Source organism: Oncorhynchus kisutch, linkage group LG19 (genome assembly GCF_002021735.2).
Source record: "Oncorhynchus kisutch isolate 150728-3 linkage group LG19, Okis_V2, whole genome shotgun sequence".
NCBI lineage: Eukaryota > Metazoa > Chordata > Actinopteri > Salmoniformes > Salmonidae > Oncorhynchus > Oncorhynchus kisutch.
The window spans coordinates 54,498,829-54,519,726 of record NC_034192.2 but is presented as its reverse complement, the minus strand read 5'-3'; the positions used below and the strand labels follow the sequence as shown (position 1 = coordinate 54,519,726).

The window sequence follows — 20,898 nt, the reverse complement described above, 5'->3', positions numbered from 1 at the left end:
TCTCTCTCTCTGTCTCTCTCTCTCTGTCTCTCTCTCTCTCTGTCTCTCTCTCTCTCTGTCTGTCTCTCTCTCTGTCTGTCTCTCTCTCTGTCTGTCTGTCTCTCTGTCTGTCTGTCTGTCTGTCTGTCTGTCTGTCTGTCTGTCTCTCTCTCTGGCTGTCTGTCTCTCTCTCTGGCTGTCTCTCTGTCTCTGTCTCTCGGTCTCTGTCTCTCTGTCTCTGTCTCTCTGTGTCTCTCTCTGTCTGTTTGTTTTTTCAACTGTTTCACGGCCAAATTCCTCTCTCTTTCTTCTGGAAGAATAATCAAAGAGCATAAAGAAGTAAAGAACCAAGAGTAGAGAGAAGAAACACCAGAAACAGATGTATTGACTGTTTTGGGAGATGAATAGAGTTGTCAGTATCAAGCACCTGTTAGCTGTTGATGTTACAGCAGCATGGTGACGTGTGTGTTGTCATTATATCTAGAGGATTACAGCAGCATGGTGACGTGTGTGTTGTCATTATATCTAGAGGATTACAGCAGCATGGTGACGTGTCATTATATCTAGAGGATTACAGCAGCATGGTGACGTGTGTGTTGTCATTATATCTAGAGGATTACAGCAGCATGGTGACGTGTCATTATATCTAGAGGATTACAGCAGCATGGTGACGTGTCCATTATATCTAGAGGATTACAGCAGCATGGTGACGTGTCATTATATCTAGAGGATTACAGCAGCATGGTGACGTGTCATTATATCTAGAGGGATTACAGCAGCATGGTGACGTGTCATTACATCTAGAGGATTACCAGCATGGTGACGTGTCATTACATCTAGAGGATTACAGCAGCATGGTGACGTGTCATTACATCTAGAGGATTACAGCAGCATGGTGACGTGTCATTATATCGGGTGACTCTCCACATGGGATGAATTCCTTGAACAACAAAAGAAAGGGAATATTGAATGATCTCCAATGTTCCATCTCATCTCTCAAAAATCTTTTCAACATACATCTATAAAATGATTGTCTAGAAACTAAAGCTTTGGTTGTTTTCCTCTCAGGCTTCCATGTCTTCTCCCTGGATGTCCTCAATGTCCACCTCTTGAATATCAGACTCTGAGGCCTGATCTTCACTGTCACTTTTCTAACCTTGTTGAGGATGGCTCGTGGTCAGGCTCAAAAAGCCTCAAATTTGCCCGGAAGGCCACCAATTTTTCAACCCTTGTATTGGTCAACCTGTTGCGTGCTTTGGTGTGTGTGTTCCCAAACACGGACCAGTTGCACTCTGAGGCGGCTGATGTTGGTGGGATTTGGAGGATGATGGAGGCAACAGGGGAAAGAGCCTCAGATCCACAATTCCCTTCCACCCGGTGGCTGATGAAGTATGTTGGCACGACTGCCATATTGCATCTCCATCCCAAAGCCCTTACTTGGAAGTGTACTTCGCCAGACTGCCAAGAACCTTGCCCTCATCCAGTCCAAGGTGGCGAGACACGGTTAGTGATGACACCATAGGCCATGTTGATCTCTGCACCAGACAGGATGCTCTTGCCAGCAAACTTGGGGCCCAACATGTACGCTGCGGGGTGTTTGGGCTTCAGGCAGAAGTCTTCACGCTTTTTGATGTATTTCAGAACTGCAGTTTCCTCTGCTTGGAGCAACAGTGAAGTGGGCAGGGCAGTATGGCTTTCTTCTCTTACATCTGCAAGCAGAGTCTGAACATCAGACAGGATGGCATTGTCTCCCTCAATCCGTGCAATGGCTACTGCTATAGATTTCAGGAGTTTTCAGGCTGCTTACCACTCTCTCCCAAAATACATCATCCAGGAGGATCCTCTTGATGGGGCTGTCCATATTGGCAGACTGTGATATGGCTATATCTTGGAGAGACTCTTTCAAAGATGATGACGACAACACCCCAACAGGTGTTGCTGGGCAGTTCCAATGTGGTGCTCTTATTCTTCTCACGTTGCTTGGTGAGGTAGATTGCTGCTGTTCACATACCTAACCATTTCCTTGGCTCTCTTGTAGAGTGTTTCTATTGTTTTCAGTGCCAGTGTGTCCTTGAGGAGCAGATTCAATGCATGAGCAGCACAGCCAATGGGTGTGATGGGAGGGTAAGATTCCTCCACTTTAGACCAAGCAGCCATCATGTTCACAGCATTGTCTGTCACCAGTGCAAATACCTTCTGTGGTCCAAGGTCATGATAACAGCCTTCAGCTCATCTGCAGTGTAGAGACCGGTGTGTCTGTTGTCCCTTGTATCTGTGCTCTTGTAGAACACTGGTTGAGGGGTGGAGATGATGTAGTTAATTATTCCTTGCCTACGAACATTCGACCACCCATCAGAGATGATTGCAATACAGTCTGCTTTATCTATGATTTGCTTGACCTTCACTTGACCTTTACTTGAACTCTGTATCCAACAAATGAGTAGATCAAGCATGTCTGGTTGGAGGGGTGAATGCTGGGCGAAGAACATTCATAAATATCTTCCAATGCACATTGCCTGTGAGCATCAGAGGTGAACCAGTTGCATACACAGCTCGAGCAAGACATCAGCATTTATCAGACTACGTTCCTCCATTGAGTCCAAAAAACATTCCAGGAGGACCATGAGTTGTTGCTATCGATAAGGTATCTGATTCATAATTTTCACCTCAAATAGAAGTAGAGGGACTTTTGACAGAGGTTGCTTGCTCTGGGCGCTGAGTGAACTTTATGCACTTGGCCAGATGATTCTGCATCTTTGTTGCATTCTTCACATATGAGTTTGTGCAGTATTTACAAATGTACACAGCTTTTCATTTTCCTTCTACATTCAGCTGTTCATCTGACCTAGAATTCCTTACAATTAAATGCCAAACGCATTATCTACCAAGAGACCTCTACCTCTTCGATTATAATCACAGTCGTGTATATCCCCCCCAAGCAGACACATCGACGGCCCTGAAAGAACTTCATTGGACTCTATGTAAACTAGAAACCACATATCCTGCGGCTGAATTTATTGTAGCTGGAGATTTTAACAAGGCTAATCTGGAAACGAGGCTCCCTAAATTTTATCAGCATATCGATTGCGCAACCCGGGCTGGCAAAACCCTGGATCATTGTTATTCTAACTTCCGCGACGCATACAAAGCTCTCCCCCGCCCTCCTTTCGGGAAATCTGACCACGACTCCATTTTGTTGCTCCCAGCCTATAGACAGAAACTAAAACAGGAAACGCCCGTGCTCAGGTCTGTTCAACGCTGGTCCGACCAATCGGATTCCACATAGCGTCGGATATGTTCCACATAGCGACAACAACATTGATGAATACGCTAATTTGGTGAGCGAGTTTATTAGCAAGTGCATCGGTGATGTTGTACCCACAGCGGCTATTAAAACCTTCCCCAACCAGAAACCGTTGATTGATGGCAGCATTCGCGCAAAACTGAAAGCGCGAACTACGGCTTTTAATCAGGGCAATGCGACAGAAAACATGACTCAATACAAACAGTGTAGCTATTCCCTCCGCAAGGCAATCAAACAAGCTACGCGTCAGCATAGAGACAAAGTAGAGTCGCAATTCAACGGCTCAGACATGAGAGGTATGTGGCAGGGTCTACAGTCAATCACCGACTACACAAAGAAAACCAGCCCTGTCGCGGACCAAGATGTCTTGCTCCCAGACAAACTGAACAACTTCTTTGCTCGCTTTGAAGACAATACAGTGCCACCGACATGGCCCGCTACCAAAACTTGCGGGCTCTACTTCACTGCAGCCAACGTGAGTAAAACATTTAAACGTGTTAAGCCTCGCAAGGCTGCCGGCCCAGACGGCATACCTAGCCGCGTCCTCTGAGCATGCCCAGACCATCTGGCTGGTGTGTTTACGGACATATTCAATCAATCCCAGTCTGCTGTTCCCACATGCTTCAAGAGGGCCACCATTGTTCCTGTTCCCAAGAAAGCTAAGGTAACTGAGCTAAATGACTATCGCCCCGTAGCACTCACTTCCATCGTCATGAAGTGCTTTGAGAGACTAGTCAAGGACCATATCACCTCCACCCTACCTGACACCCTAGACCCACTCCAATTTGCTTACCGCCCCAATAAGTCCACAGACGACGCAATCGCAATCGCAATCACACTGCACACTGCCCTAACCCATCTGGACAAGAGGAATGCCTACGTAAGAATGCTGTTCATCAACTACAACTCATTATTCAACACCATAGTACCCTCCAAACTCGTCACTAAGCTCGAGACCCTCCCCAAGATCTGGAGAAAGAGAGGGGGTGAGAGAGAGGGGAAGATAGAGGGGGTAGAGAGAGAGAGGACTATGCTGAGAGACTACTGGTCACTGACTTACTACAGCTAATAACCACCTGCTTTGGATTTAGCTGAGGTGAGTGTCTTCTCCTCCTCCCCCTACCTATTTTTGTTCTCTTCATCCCTCTCTTCTCCTCCTCCCCCTACCTATTTTCTGTTCTCTTCATCCCTCTCTCTTCTCCTCTCCCTCCCTCTCTTCTGTTCTCTTCATCCCTCTCTTCTCCTCCTCCCCCTCCCTCTCTTCTGTTCTCTTCATCCCTCTCTTCTCCTCCTCCCCCTCCTTATTTTCTGTTCTCTTCATCCCTCTCTCTCCTCCTCCCCCTCCCTCTCTTCTGTTCTCTTCATCCCTCTCTTCTCCTCCTCCCCCTCCCTCTTCTGTTCTCTTCATCCCTCTCTTCTCCTCCTCCCCCTCCCTCTCTTCTGTTCTCTTCATCCCTCTCTTCTCCTCCTCTCCCTCCCTCTCTTCTGTTCTCTTCATCCCTCTCTTCTCCTCCTCTCCCTCCCTCTCTTCTGTTCTCTTCATCCCTCTCTTCTCCTCCTCCCCCTCCCTCTCTTCTGTTCTCTTCATCCCTCTCTTCTCCTCCTCCCCTCCTTATTTTCTGTTCTCTTCATCCCTCTCTCTCCTCCTCCCCCTCCCTCTTTCTGTTCTCTTCATCCCTCTCTTCTCCTCCTCCCCCTCCCTCTCTTCTGTTCTCTTCATCCCTCTCTTCTCCTCCTCCCCCTCCCTATTTTCTGTTCTCTTCATCCCTCTCTTCTCCTCCTCCCCCTCCCTCTCTTCTGTTCTCTTCATCCCTCTCTTCTCCTCCTCCCCTCCCTCTTCTGTTCTCTTCATCTCTCCTCCTCCCCCTCCCTCTCTTCTGTTCTCTTCATCCCTCTCTTCTCCTCCTCTCCCTCCCTCTCTTCTGTTCTCTTCATCCCTCTCTTCTCCTCCTCTCCCTCCCTCTCTTCTGTTCTCTTCATCCCTCTCTTCTCCTCCTCCCCTCCCTCTCTTCTGTTCTCTTCATCCCTCTCTTCTCCTCCTCCCCCTCCCTCTCTTCTGTTCTCTTCATCCCTCTCTTCTCCTCCTCCCCCTCCCTCTCTTCTGTTCTCTTCATCCCTCTTCTCCTCCTCCCCCTCCCTCTCTTCTGTTCTCTTCATCCCTCTCTTCTCCTCCTCTCCCTCCCTCTCTTCTGTTCTCTTCATCCCTCTCTTCTCCTCCTCTCCCTCCCTCTCTTCTGTTCTCTTCATCCCTCTCTTCTCCTCCTCCCCCTCCCTCTCTTCTGTTCTCTTCATCCCTCTCTTCTCCTCCTCCCCCTCCCTCTCTTCTGTTCTCTTCATCCCTCTTCTCCTCCTCCCCTCCCTCTCTTCTGTTCTCTTCATCCCTCTCTTCTCCTCCTCCCCCTCCCTCTTCTGTTCTCTTCATCCCTCTCTTCTCCTCCTCCCCCTCCCTATTTCTGTTCTCTTCATCCCTCTCTTCTCCTCCTCCCCCTCCCTATTTTCTGTTCTCTTCATCCCTCTCTTCTCCTCCTCCCCCTCCCTCTCTTCTGTTCTCTTCATCCCTCTCTTCTCATCTCCCTCCCTCTCTTCTGTTCTCTTCATCCCTCTCTTCTCCTCCTCCCCCTCCCTCTTCTGTTCTCTTCATCCCTCTCTTCTCCTCCTCCCCCTCCTTATTTTCTGTTCTCTTCATCCCTCTCTCCTCTCCCCCCCCTCCCTCTCTTCTGTTCTCTTCATCCCTCTCCTCTCCTCCTCCCCCTCCCTCTCTTCTGTTCTCTTCATCCCTCTCTTCTCCTACTCTCCCTCCCTCTTCTGTTCTCTTCATCCCTCTCTTCTCCTCTCCCTCCCCTCTCTTCTGTTCTCTTCATCCCTCTCTTCTCCTCTCCCTCCCTCTCTTCTGTTCTCTTCATCCCTCTCTTCTCCTCCTCCCCCTCCCTCTTCTGTTCTCTTCATCCCTCTCTTCTCCTCCTCCCCCTCCCTCTTCTGTTCTCTTCATCCCTCTCTTCTCCTCCTCCCCCTCCCTCTTCTGTTCTCTTCATCCCTCTCTTCTCCTCCTCCCCCTCCCTCTTCTGTTCTCTTCATCCCTCTCTTCTCCTCCTCCCCCTCCCTCTTCTGTTCTCTTCATCCCTCTCTTCTCCTCCTCCCCCTCCCTCTTCTGTTCTCTTCATCCCTCTCTTCTCCTCCTCCCCCTCCCTCTTCTGTTCTCTTCATCCCTCTCTTCTCCTCCTCCCCCTCCCTCTTCTGTTCTCTTCATCCCTCTCTTCTCCTCCTCCCCCTCCCTCTCTTCTGTTCTCTTCATCCCTCTCTTCTCCTCCTCCCCCTCCCTCTCTTCTGTTCTCTTCATCCCTCTCTTCTCCTCCTCTCCCTCCCTCTCTTCTGTTCTCTTCATCCCTCTCTTCTCCTCCTCTCCCTCCATCTCTTCTGTTCTCTTCATCCCTCTCTTCTCCTCCTCCCCCTCCTTATTTTCTGTTCTCTTCATCCCTCTCTTCTCCTCCTCCCCCTCCTTATTTTCTGTTCTCTTCATCCCTCTCTTCTCCTCCTCCCCCTCCTTATTTTCTGTTCTCTTCATCCCTCTTCTCCTCCTCCCCCTCCCTCTCTTCTGTTCTCTTCATCCCTCTCTTCTCCTCCTCTCCCTCCCTCTCTTCTGTTCTCTTTATCTCAGTGGGGAGAGAGAGAGTAGAGAGAGAAAGTGCGAGGGACCTGTCACCTCCAATGTCCCACAATCCCTTGTGTATGAGCTCTCAGCAGGTGTTGAGGTCGGCGCAGAAATAGCAGCAGAATCACAACCAGGAGTCCCATAGGGTGGCACACAATTGGCCCAGCGCCGTCCGGGTTTGGCCAGTGTAGACCGTCATTGTAAATAAGAATTTGAACTGACTTGCCTAGTTAAATAAAAAAAGAGAGAGAGTGATTGGCCTTGGCTCTTTCAGCTAATAGGCATTATGATGTCCCTAGACAACATTACAGAACTATTTGGCTGTGTTAATAATCACCATATTATTTCAGTTTATCTTCATGTGTTTTGCATGTGCTTGTAGAGAACCATTATGGTAGTATGTGCAAAACACGTCCTGCATCATACTTTGACACTTTCTGTATATTGAAAGTTCTAGAACTTAACTTGATTGCTGACATGGAAAACATTTAAGGGCTGTATCAACAGTGGCTTTGGAGTGGTATTGTCCTTTAATCTGGGTAATCCTGTGGTTTGTACTTTCCCTCTGTGCTGTTCATGTCATCAGGATGGAAGACAGGTGAAAGGCTTTATCCTCCTCTCCATGTCCTGGCTAGTGGCTAGCTCCCATGATACATGTCCTGGCTAGTGGCTAGCTCCAATGATACCTCTCCTCTCCATGTCCTGGCTAGTGGCTAGCTCCCATGATACCTCTCCTCTCCATGTCCTGGCTAGTGGCTAGCTCCCATGATACCTCTCCATGTCCTGGATACCTCTACTCTCCCCCTCTCCTCTCCTCCCCCACCTCCTCACCCCTCTTCTCTCCCCTCACATCTCCCCTCCGTCTCCTCTCCTCTCTCCCCTCACATCTCCTCTCCCATCTCCTCTTCTCTCTCCCCTCACCCCTCGTCTCCCGTCTCCTCTTCTCTCTCCCCTCACCCATCTCCTCTCCTCTCTCCCCTCACCCCTCCTCTCCCATCTCCTCCCCCATCTCCTCAACCCTCTTCTCTCCCCTCTCCAGAGGGCAGAAGCCTAGAGGATTACTCTACCTGGCACACACTACTTCCCCTGTGACACAGAGAACTGGGTTAATCTATACTCACACACACACACACACACGCACACACGCACACGCACACGCACGTGTCTAGTACCCACTTTGTTATTGGCATGTCTGTGGAAACCTGTGGAGTTTCTTTTTTGATTCCTCAGACCTAATTGTAACATAATATAGTGGTAGACATACACCGTTCCCCCTTCATCCTGTGTTAATACAACAAACTAGTCTAAGTGTTAGAGTTTCCCATTTGTGTTGTGTTCTCTCCCTATTAGGGTGTGCCTGGCCAGAAATACTGAGATTGGTCAACTGTGTTGCCAGTATTGTGAAGGAAACAATCACCTATTATAGAATGTGGGAGTGAGCAATATGTCAAATCCACAAACAAACACACTCACAAGTATGCATACAGGGCACGATAGACGGGTAGAGAGAGTCGATGAGGAGGTAGAGGGAGAGAGAGAGCTTGTAGAGGTGACAGACTTCACAGCTTCATAACAAGTGTGAGCAGAACACAGTGATATGATTATGTAAATCCTTCTCCTCAACGTAGACTATACATTAACAGTCTATATATATATATATATATATATATATATAATATATATTACTGCATGTAATGGCAGTCTGTGAACACAAGGCTCTTGCCGACTGCAGTATAGTACAGATTATATATGCTGACTGGTTTGTATTGTTGGTTGCATCCCAGATGGCCCCCTATTCCCCACAGAGCAGAGCCCTATGGGCCATGTTCAATAGTAGTGAACTGTATAGGGAATAGGGAGCCATCTGAGAGACACATATTGACTGCTATGATTGGATGAGGTCAGCTGTGCTCTCCCTCTCTCTACAGCCTATCAGCAGGGCTCTTTGGGCAGTGAGCGGAGCTCTGGACCTATCCGGTGCCAGCGTTGTCGGGAGGTGTGTAAGGGAGAGGTGGTGCGCGTTCAGGACACACACTTCCACGTCAAGTGTTTCACCTGTACAGGTAAGGACATGCTGGGCTACCTTCACTGCTTATTACAAATGTGTCTGTCTGCACCTCTTCCTGCAGTAGTAGGTCACTCCTGAATGTTAAGGCTCTTACAGGCTGGGACTCAGACTGTGACGTCAAGTCCCTGTGGACACACCACACACACGCACACACACATGCACACACACTCTCCAAGCCATGCCAATAATGATCCAGACGAAGGATTAGAAGAACCGTGTAGGAGGGAGTGGACTCCTGTTAAGAGGTGTGTGTAGGAGGGCGTGGGCTCCTGTTAAGAGGTGTGTAGGAGGGAGTGGACTCCTGTTAAGAGGTGTGTAGGAGGGAGTGGACTCCTGTTAAGAGGTGTGTAGGAGGGCGTGGGCTCCTGCTAAGAGGTGTATAGGAAGGCGTGGGGTCCTGTTAAGAGGTGTGTAGGAGGGAGTGGGCTCCTGCTAAGAGGTGTGTAGGAGGGAGTGGGCTCCTGCTAAGAGGTGTGTAGGAGGGAGTGGACTCCTGCTAAGAGGTGTGTAGGAGGGAGTGGACTCCTGCTAAGAGGTGTGTAGGAGGGAGTGGACTCCTGCTAAGAGGTGTGTAGGAGGGAGTGGACTCCTGTTAAGAGGTGTGTAGGAGGGAGTGGACTCCTGCTAAGAGGTGTGTAGGAGGGCGTGGACTCCTGCTAAGAGGTGTGTAGGAGGGAGTGGACTCCTGCTAAGAGGTGTGTAGGAGGGCGTGGGCTCCTGTTAAGAGGTGTGTAGGAGGGCGTGGGCTCCTGCTAAAAGGTGTGTAGGAGGGAGTGGACTTCTGCTAAGGTGTGTAGGAGGGAGTGGACTCCTGCTAAGAGGTGTGTAGGAGGGCGTGGGCTCCTGCTAAAATGTGTGTAGGAGGGAGTGGACTTCTGCTAAGGGGTGTAGGAGGGAGTGGGCTCCTGCTAAGAGGTGTGTAGGAGGGCGTGGGCTCCTGCTAAGAGGTGTAGGAGGGCGTGGACTCCTGCTAAGAGGTGTGTAGGAGGGCGTGGGCTCCTGCTAAGAGGTGTAGGAGGGCGTGGGCTCCTGCTAAGGGGTGTAGGAGGGCGTGGGCTCCTGCTAAGGTGTGTAGGAGGGCGTGGGCTCCTGCTAAGGGGTGTGTAGGAGGGCGTGGGCTCCTGCTAAGGGGTGTAGGAGGGCGTGGACTCCTGCTAAGAGGTGTGTAGGAGGGCGTGGGCTCCTGCTAAGAGGTGTGGACTCCTGCTAAGAGGTGTGTAGGAGGGCGTGGGCTCCTGCTAAGAGGTGTGTAGGAGGGCGTGGACTCCTGCTAAGAGGTGTGTAGGAGGGCGTGGGCTCCTGCTAAGAGGTGTGTAGGAGGGCGTGGACTCCTGCTAAGAGGTGTGTAGGAGGGCGTGGACTCCTGCTAAGAGGTGTGTAGGAGGGCGTGGGCTCCTGCTAAGAGGTGTGTAGGAGGGCGTGGGCTCCTGCTAAGAGGTGTGTAGGAGGGCGTGGGCTCCTGCTAAGAGGTGTGTAGGAGGGCGTGGGCTCCTGCTAAGAGGTGTGTAGGAGGGCGTGGGCTCCTGCTAAGAGGTGTGTAGGAGGGCGTGGGCTCCTGCTAAGAGGTGTGTAGGATATTGAATGCATTGAAGATGGCGCCGACGGAGATGGCAGCATCGTGACTAGCTCTTAGAAGACACTAGTATTTTAATTTTTCATGTACTTTTTAAAAAACATTATTAGCCCAGGAAATGTTTTGTGTCATTACATACAGCCGGAAAGAACTATTGGATTTTAAAGAGGTGGTAACTCACCAGAACTACCTGCATTACGACCAGGAATACGACTTCCCTGGACCAGATCCTTTGTTCACTCTCCCCAGAGCAATTTAACTTATTCCAAAGGCTGACCCAAAACATCACCGGCGGAGGAGAGGCACCTGAGGCGGCCACTTCCGAGTATATTACTCGCTAATGTTCGGTCTTTGGATAACAACGTTGATGTTTAGAGCAAGGATTTCTTTCCAGAGAGACATGGGGGGCCTGTAAAATACTTTGTTTCACAGAAACATGTCTCTCTCGGGATACTGAGTAAAGCCAGCAGGATTCTCAGTACATCACACAGACAGGAATACATACAATGGCTTGCAAAATGATTCACCCCCTTGGCATTTTTCTAATTTTGTTTCCTTACAACCTGGAATTAAAATATATTTTTGGGGGGGTGGGTGGTTGTATTATTTGACTTACACAACATACCTACCACTTTGAAGATGCAAAATATTTGTTATTGTTGAACAAGAAATAAGACAAAAAAACAGAACTTGAGCATAACTATTCACCCCCCGAAAGCCAATACTTTGTAGAGACACCTTCTACAGCAATTACAGCTGCAAGTCTCTTGGGGTATGTCTCTATAAGCTTGGCACATCTAGCCACTGGGATTTTTGCCCATTCTTCAAGGCAAAACTGCTCCAGCTCCTTCAAGTTGGATGGGTTCCGCTGGTGTACAGCAATCTTTTAACTCATACCACAAATTCTCAATTCGATTGAGGTCTGGGCTTGGACTCGGCCATTCCAAGACATCTAAATATTTCCCCTTAAACCACTCGACTATTGCTTTAGCAGTATGCTTAGGGTCATCGTCCTGCTGGAAGGTGAACCTCCATCCCTGTCTCAAATCTCTGGAAGACGGAAACAGGTTTCTGTCAAGACCTTCCCTGCGCCATCCATCATTCCTTCAATTCTGACCAGTTTCCAAGTCCCTGCCGATGAAAAACATCTCGGGGTGATGAGAGTTGTTGTGTTTGTGCCAGACATAGCATTTTCCTTGATGGCCAAAAGCTACATTTTAGTCTCATCTGACCAGACTACCTTCTTCCATATGTTTGGGGAGTCTCATGCCTTTTGGCAAACACCAAACATGTTTACTTACTTTTTTCTTTAAGCAATGGCTTTGTTCTGGCCACTCTTCCGTAATGCCCAGCTCTGTGGAGAGCTTTAAGCTTTGACATGTTCTAAACATGCAAAACAAACCTTAGCCCGAACAGACAAACCGAAATAGTTTGGTCAATCCTGGAAGAAAGAGAGCTCCGGACCAGACGCGCGCATGAAAGTACATGTATTTTCGCGTGACACGGAGGTTTCAGCCCGCCAAAACTCGAGGGAGCGCGCGATTCTCACAAAGAGAGGCCCCACTGAAAGAGGACACCGCGCTGAAGAGATAGGAACTGTTCCCAGATCTGTAGCTGGTTGGGAAGGGTGGGGGCGATGACGTCAAAGTTGGCCCAACTTTCATGAAGGCAAGAGAGAGTTTGGGAGAATGGCTGCCCTGAGAGTTCTGCTTTACATACAGACATAATTTGAACGGTTTTAGAAGCTTTAGAGTGTTTTCTATTCAATTATTATTATTATATGCATATATTAGCAACTTTTGACAGATTTTTTTTCTGTTTACTATGGGCACGCAATTCCTCCAAAGGGGGCAGTAGTCAGCCCTATCTTTAACTTAAAGGGGTCCTATGGACAGAAACTCCAATCTCCGCTGTGGGGCTTTGCAGCTCCTTAATGGTGCTCTGTGGGATGCTCAAAGTTTCAGATATTTTTTTATAACCCAACCCTAATCTGTACATCTCCACATCTTTGTCCCTGACCTGTTTTCGGGAGCTCCTTTGTCTTCATGGTGCCGCTTGCTTGGTGGTGCCTCTTGATTAGTGATGTTGCAGACTCTGGGGCCTTTCAGAACAGGTGTATATATCCTGAGATCATGTGACAGATCATGTGACACTTAGATTGCACACAGGTGGACTTTATTTAACTAATTATGTGACTTCTGAAGGTAATTGGTTGTACCAGATCTTATTTAGGGACTTCACAACAAAGGGGGTGAATACACACACACCACTTTTCCATTTAGAATTGTTTCAATTTTTTTTAAACAAGTAATTTTTTTAAACTTCACTTAACCATGGCAAGGCGACTGGTAATATGGCAGAATATAAACACTGTAGTTATTCACTCTGCAAGGCAATCAAACAAGCTAAACGTCTGTATAGAGATAAAGTGGAGTCGCAATTCAACGGTTCGGACACGAGACGTATGTGGCAGGGACAACAGACAATCACGGACTGAAAAAGGAAGACCAGCCACGTCGTCGAGACCGCCATCTTGCTTCTGGACAGGCTAAACACGTTCTTCGCACGCTTTGAGGATAACACAGTGCCACCAACGCGGCCCGCTACCAAGAACTGTGGGCTCTCCTTCTCCGTGGCCGATGTGAGGAAAACATTTAAACGTGTTAACCTTCACAAGGCTGCTGGCCCAGATGGCATCCCTATCAACATCCTCAGAGCATGCGCAGACCAGCTGGCTGCTGTGGTTACAGGCATATTCAATCTCTCCCTATCCCAGTCTGCTCTCCCCACATGCTTCAAGATGGCCACCATTGTTCCTGTACCAAAGAAGGCAAAAGGTAACTGAACTGAATGTCTATCGCCCTGTAGAACTCACTTCTGTCATCATGAAGTGCTTTGAGAGACTAGTCAAGGACCATATCACCTCCACCCTACCTTCAATTTGCTTACCGCCCAAACAGATCCACAGACGATACAATCGCCATCACTCTGCGCACTGCCCTATCCCATCTAGACAAGAGGAAAACCTATATAAGAATGATGTTTATTGATTATAGCTCAGCATTCAATACCATAGTACCCTCCAAGCTCATCATTAAGCTCGAGGCCCTGGGTCTGAACCCCGCCCTTTGCAACTGGGACCTGGACTTCCTCACAGGCCGCTCCCAGGTGGTGAAGGTAGGAAACATCACCTCCACTCTGCTGATCCTCAACACTGGGGCCCAACAAGGGTGCGTGCTCAACCCCCTCCTTTACGCCCAGTTCACCCATGACTACGTGGCCAAGCACACCTCCAACCTCCAATCAATCATCAAGTTTGCAGACGGCACAACAGTAGCAGTAGCAACAGCCTACAGGAGGCAGGTGAGGGCTCTGGGATTGTGGTGCCTGGAAAACAACCTCTCACTCAATGTCAACAAAACAAAGGAGATGATAATGGACTTCAGGAAATAGTAGAGGGTGCACCCCCCTATCTACATTGACGGGACCACAGTGGAGAAGGTGGAAAGCTTCATGTTCCTTGGCATACACATCACTGACAAACTGAAATGGACCACCCACACAGACAGAGTGGTGAAGAAGGCGCAACATAGCCTCCTGGGGTTGAAAAGTCTAAAGAAATTTGGCTTGTCACCTAAAACCCTCACAAACTTTTACAGATGCCAATTGAAAGCATACTGTCGGGCTGTATCACCGCCTGGTTTGGCAACTGCACCGCACGCAACCTCAAGGCTCTCCAGAGGGTGGTTCGGTCTGCCCAACATATTACCGGGAGCAAACTACCCGTCCTCCAGGACACCTACAGCATCCAATGTCACAGGAAGGCCAAAAAGATCCTCAAGGATATCAACCACCCGAGCCACTGCCTATTCATCCAAAAGGCGAGGTCAGTACAGGTGCATCAAAGCTGGAACCGAGAGACTGAAAAACAGCTTCTCCCTCAATGCCATCAGACTGTTAAACAGCCATCAAGAGCACATTAGAGGCTGCTGCCTATAGCCATAGACTAGGAATCACTGGCCACTTTAAGGAATGGAATACTAGTCACTTTAATAATGTTTACATATCTGTCATTACTCATCTCATATGTATATACTGTATTCTATACTATTCTACGGTGTCTTAGTCACTTAATAATATTTACATACTTTGCATTACTCATCTCATATGTATACACTGTATTCTATACTATTCTACGGTATCTTAGTCACTTAATGTTTACATCTGGCATTACTCATCTCATGTGTATATACTGTATTCTATACTATTCTATGGTATCTCATTCACTTAATAATATTTACATATCTTGCATTACTCATCTCATATGTTTATACTGTATTCAATAATATTCTACTGTATCTTAGTCCGTTCCGCTCTGACATCGCTCGTCCATATGTATATAGTCTCAATTCATTCCTACTTAGATTTGTGTGTATTGGGTATATGTTGTGTAATTTGTTAGATATTACTGAACTGCCGGAGCTAGAAGGACACGTGTATGTGACCAATAACATTTGATTGGATTTGATATAGTTGTTATACACCCCTAAGGTGATGTAAAAGCATTTCTCTGTACGATCTCTACCTACAGTGTGATGCATTGTGTCATGACAACAACAGTATGTTTTTGAACACATGCTGTAGGTAGGGCCAATGCTTTGTGGTTGTGCTCATCTTCTTAGAAGTTTAAATGAATGCCTGCTCCAGCACATCACATACAGTAGTTCACTGCTACCATAGAAAGCGTTTGAAACAATCTTCGACTAAGTAGCTTATACAAATGGGGTTTTATGATATCCCCCTCTACTTTCACTTGTGTGTTTTCAGTTGAGGGGTTGCTGTGGTAACCATGTGAAAGGGCCCCCTCCCTCTGATTGGTGGTTATTCTCAGCCTCACTAGGGAGCCTCAACCAATGGGAAACCCCCATTACAAAGACCAGAGAGAAGGTTCAGGCAGAGAACGAGAGGGGGGGTTATATTTCCCCCTAAGTCATGATGTCATATGTTTGTTTCCCCATCTCTCTGTTTCTGTCCCCCCCCCCTCTCTCACTCTCGCCCTAACCTGAGCTCTCCTCTCCCCTCCACTCCTTTCATCTCAAAATGGAACCAATGGGATAGTGAAAAATGCAAACTCAGGCAAAAATAGTTAGACATGGACATATTTGACCCAGGTCTGACCTGGACCAAAGCAGAGACAGGTGACACCAGTACAGTAGAGCAGTATTATGTGACCATGCCCCTCCCTCTGTGGTTCTATCCACTGTGTTTCCAGTAGCATCAATGGCCACAGCTTTCTAAAGACCTGCTATTGTTTCACTGTCACCCCCTACCCTTCCTTCCCTCCCTACCCTTCCCCTCAACTACATGTTCTCTCCTCTAGTCATCCTTCTGTTCTGTTTGTTTTTCATTCCTGTCTGATCTGGGTGATGGGGAATGGAACAGACACATGAAGAAGATTGAAAGATGGAGAGAGTGAGAGAAAGAGGTTGGTCATGGTTTAGGCGTCAGTTATCAAACCAAGCATTTATCTCTCTCTCTCTCTGTCTCTCTCTCTCTCTCCCTCTCTCTCACTCCGTCTCTCTCTCTCTCGCTCTCCATCTTTCTCCCCTCTCGCTCTATGACAGTTATCCAAGCATGAAATCAATTTTCCATCTTGGGACAGTTTGACATTGACGTGTTCAGTGTGTGATAGGGTGGCTAAAGGAATACGCCTGTGTGCGTGTGATAGGGAGGTTGAAAAGGCTAAATTACACTCTGGTCAATTTCATTTGAGGAGTTGTCCCACAAGGTGGACAATGTGGTCATATTTGTCATAACCATCTATTGATCCTGTGATATTAGTTCATTTATCTTTCTAACTTGGTCTTTTTGTGTTGTCTGTCTGGCTGTAAGGAAACATATATGGAACATTTTCCACACTTTGTTATGTTATAGCCTTATTCTAAAATTGATTTAATTGTTTTGCATCTCTCATCAATCTACACACGATACCCCATAATGACAAAGCAAAACAGATTTTTAGAAATGTTTGCAAATGTATAAAAAAAATGGAAATATCACATTTACATAAATATTCACGCTCTTTGTTGAATGTGAAGCGTCGCTGGATGGGGAGCGTTGCTGCCCAGTCTCTCCAGAGATGTTCAATCGGGTTCAAATCCGGGCTCTGGCTGGGCCACACAAGAACATTCAGAGACTTATCCCTAAGCCACTCCTGCATTGTCTTGGCTGTGTGCTTCAAGTTATTGTCCTGTTGGAAGGTGAACCTTCATCCCAGTCTGAGGTCCTGAGCGCTCTGGAGCAGATTTTCATCAAGGATCTCTGGACTTTGCTCCGTTCGTCTTTCGCTTGATCCTAGTCTCCCAGTCCCTGCCGCTGAAAAACATCTTCACAGCATGATGCTGTCACTACCATTCTTCACCTTAGGGTTTCCTCCAGACGTGATTCTTGGCATTAAAGGCAAAGAGTTCAATCTTGGTTTCATCAGACCAGATAATCTTGTTTCTCATGGTCAGAGAGTGGGTTGCCTTGTGCCTTTGACTGAGGAGTGGCTTCCATCATGCCACTACCATAAAGGCCTGATTGTTGGAGTGCAGCAGAGATGGTTGTCCAGGTTCTTTGTCACCTCCCTGACCAAGGCCTTTCTTCCACAATTGTTCAGTTTGGTAAGGCGGCCAGCTCTAGGAAGAGGCTTGTTGGTTCCAAACTTCTTCCATTTAAGAATGATGGAGGCCACTGCGTTCCAGGGGACCTTCAATGCTGCAGAAATGTTTTGGTACCCTTCCCCAGATCTGTGCCTCAACACAATCCTGTCTCGGAGCTCTACGAACAGTTCCTTCCACCTCATGGCTTGTTTTTTCCTCTGACATGTACTGTCAACTGTGGGACCTTATATAGACAGGTGTGTGCCTTTCCAAATCACGTCCAATCAATTTAATCTACCACAGATGGATTCCAGTCAACTTTTAGAAACATCCCAAGGATGACCAATGGAAACAAGGGTGCACCTGAGCTCAGTTTTGAGTCTCATAGCAAAGGGTAAATAAGGTATTTCTGGTTTTATTTGTCATAAATTTGCAAAAAAAAAAAAAAAATCAGTTTTTGTGTTTCATTATGGGGTATTGTGTGAGTAGATTGAGGGAACAAAATAACTTAATACATTTTTGAATAAGGCTGTAATGTAACAAAATGTGGAAAAAGTCAAGGGGTCTGAATAGTTTCCAAATGCACTGTTCAGGCAGAACTGTTTATATTCAACTCATTTCACCTTGGGAAACAATAAGTGCCATTTTCTATGAAGCTGTTCCTTTCATTTCTTCCTCAGACTCTCACTGTCTGTTATCATCACTTGTCTTTGTCTGTCTCAGTCTGTCTATCTCAGTCTGTCTGTCTCAGTCTGTCTGTCTCAGTCTGTCTGTCTCAGTCTGTCTGTCTCTGTCTGTCTGTCTCAGTCTGTCTTTCTTTGTCTGTCTCAGTCTGTCTGTCTCAGTCTGTCTGTCTCAGTCTGTCTATCTGTCTGTTTTTCTTTGTCTGTCTCAGTCTGTCTGTCTCAGTCTGTCTGTCTCAGTCTGTCTTTCTTTGTCTGTCTCAGTCTGTCTGTCTCAGTCTGTCTATCTCAGTCTGTCTATCTCAGTCTGTCTGTCTCAGTCTGTCTCTGTCTGTCTCTGTCTGTCTGTCTCAGTCTGTCTGTCTCAGTCTGTCTCAGTCTGTCTGTCTCAGTCTGTCTTTCTTTGTCTGTCTCTCTGTCTGTCTCTGTCTGTCTCTGTCTGTCTGTCTCTGTCTGTCTCAGTCTGTCTGTCTCTGTCTGTCTCAGTCTGTCTGTCTCAGTCTGTTTTTCTTTGTCTGTCTCAGTCTGTCTGTCTGTCTGTCTATCTCAGTCTGTCTGTCTCAGTCTGTCTTTCTTTGTCTGTCTCAGTCTGTCTGTCTCAGTCTGTCTGTCTCAGTCTGTCTTTCTTTGTCTGTCTCAGTCTGTCTTTCTTTGTCTGTCTCAGTCTGTCTGTCTCAGTCTGACTGTCTCTGTCTGTCTTTCTTTGTCTGTCTCAGTCTGTCTGTCTCAGTCTGTCTGTCTCAGTCTGACTGTCTCTGTCTGTCTTTCTTTGTCTGTCTCAGTCTTTCTTTGTCTGTCTTTCTTTGTCTGTCTCAGTCTGTCTGTCTGTCTGTCTCTCTCAGTCTGTCTCAGTCTGTCTCAGTCTGTCTGTCTCAGTCTGACTGTCTCAGTCTGTCTTTCTTTGTCTGTCTCAGTCTGTCTGTCTCAGTCTGTCTTTCTTTGTCTGTCTCAGTCTGTCTGTCTCTGTCTGTCTCTGTCTGTCTTTCTTTGTCTGTCTCTGTCTGTCTCAGTCTGTCTGTCTGTCTCTGTCTGTCTTTCTTTGTCTGTCTCAGTCTGTCTTTCTTTGTCTGTCTCAGTCTGTCTGTCTCTGTCTGTCTCAGTCTGTCTGTCTGTCTCAGTCTGTCTTTCTTTGTCTGTCTGTCTCAGTCTGTCTGTCTGTCTCAGTCTGTCTGTCTCAGTCTGTCTGTCTCAGTCTGTCTGTCTCAGTCTGTCTGTCTCTGTCTGTCTCAGTCTGTCTTTCTTTGTCTGTCTCAGTCTGTCTGTCTCTGTCTGTCTCAGTCTGTCTTTCTTTGTCTGTCTCAGTCTGTCTGTCTGTCTGTCTGTCTGTCTGTCTGTCTGTCTGTCTGTCTGTCTGTCTGTCTGTCTGTCTGTCTGTCTGTCTGTCTGTCTGTCTGTCTGTCTGTCTGTCTGTCTCAGTCTGTCTTTCTTTGTCTGTCTCAGTCTGTCTGTCTCTGTCTGTCTCAGTCTGTCTGTCTGTCTCAGTCTGTCTGTCTGTCTGTCTCAGTCTGTCTGTCTCAGTCTGTCTGTCTCTGTCTGTCTGTCTCAGTCTGTCTGTCTCTGTCTGTCTGTCTGTCTGTCTGTCTGTCTCAGTCTGTCTTTCTTTGTCTGTCTCAGTCTGTCTGTCTGTCTGTCTCAGTCTGTCTGTCTCAGTCTGTCTGTCTCTGTCTGTCTGTCTCAGTCTGTCTGTCTCTGTCTGTCTGTCTCTGTCTGTCTGTCTCAGTCTGTCTGTCTCAGTCTGTCTTTCTTTGTCTGTCTCAGTCTGTCTTTCTTTGTCTGTCTCAGTCTGTCTTTCTTTGTCTGTCTAAGTCTCTCTGTCTCAGTCTGTCTGTCTCTGTCTGTCTTTCTTTGTCTGTCTCAGTCTGTCTTTCTTTGTCTGTCTTTCTTTGTCTGTCTCAGTCTGTCTGTCTCAGTCTGTCTGTCTGTCTGTCTCAGTCTGTCTCAGTCTGTCTCAGTCTGTCTCAGTCTGTCTCAGTCTGTCTCAGTCTGTCTCAGTCTGTCTCAGTCTGTCTCTGTCTGTCTGTCTCAGTCTGTCTCAGTCTGTCTCAGTCTGTCTTTCTTTGTCTGTCTCAGTCTGTCTGTCTGTCTCAGTCTGTCTCAGTCAGTCTGTCTGTCTCAGTCTGTCTTTCTTTGTCTGTCTCAGTCTGTCTTTCTTTGTCTGTCTCAGTCTGTCTTTCTTTGTCTGTCTCCGTCCGTCTGTCTGTCTCCGTCTGTCTGTCTCAGTCTGTCTTTCTTTGTCTGTCTCAGTCTGTCTTTCTTTGTCTGTCTCAGTCTGTCTGTCTGTCTGTCTCAGTCTGTCTGTCTCTGTCTGTCTCAGTCTGTCTGTCTGTCTCAGTCTGTCTTTCTTTGTCTGTCTCAGTCTGTCTGTCTCAGTCTGTCTGTCTGTCTCAGTCTGTCTTTCTTTGTCTGTCTCAGTCTGTCTGTCTCAGTCTGTCTGTCTCCGTCTGTCTCAGTCTGTCTTTCTTTGTCTGTCTCAGTCTGTCTTTCTTTGTCTGTCTCAGTCTGTCTTTCTTTGTCTGTCTGTCTGTCTGTCTGTCTGTCTGTCTGTCTGTCTCAGTCTGTCTGTCTGTCTCAGTCTGTCTGTCTGTCTCAGTCTGTCTGTCTCAGTCTGTCTGTCTGTCTCAGTCTGTCTGTCTCAGTCTGTCTTTCTTTGTCTGTCTCAGTCTGTCTCTGTCTGTCTGTCTGTCTGTCTGTCTCTGTCTGTCTGTCTCAGTCTGTCTGTCTGTCTCAGTCTGTCTGTCTCAGTCTGTCTTTCTTTGTCTGTCTCAGTCTGTCTGTCTCTGTCTGTATCAGTCTGTCTTTCTTTGTCTGTCTCTGTCTGTCTCAGTCTGTCTGTCTCAGTCTGTCTCTCTTTGTCTGTATCAGTCTGTCTTTCTTTGTCTGTCTCTGTCTGTCTCAGTCCTGTCTGTCTCAGTCTGTCTGTCTCAGTCTGTCTGTCTCAGTCTGTCTGTCTCAGTCTGTCTTTCTTTGTCTGTCTCAGTCTGTCTGTCTCAGTCTGTCT

At 47.5% G+C, this 20,898-nt stretch overlaps 1 protein-coding gene across 1 annotated transcript in view; it reads left to right on the top strand.

Moving 5' to 3' along the window:
* LOC109886278 (actin-binding LIM protein 3) overlaps window positions 1–20,898 on the top strand; it is a 93,293-nt gene that overhangs the window by 2,384 nt on the left and 70,011 nt on the right. Inside the window, exon 2 of the mRNA XM_031797258.1 lies at window positions 8,861–8,995. Within this exon, the coding sequence (XP_031653118.1) occupies window positions 8,861–8,995 (135 nt within the window). The remainder of the gene's footprint in view (window positions 1–8,860; window positions 8,996–20,898) is intronic.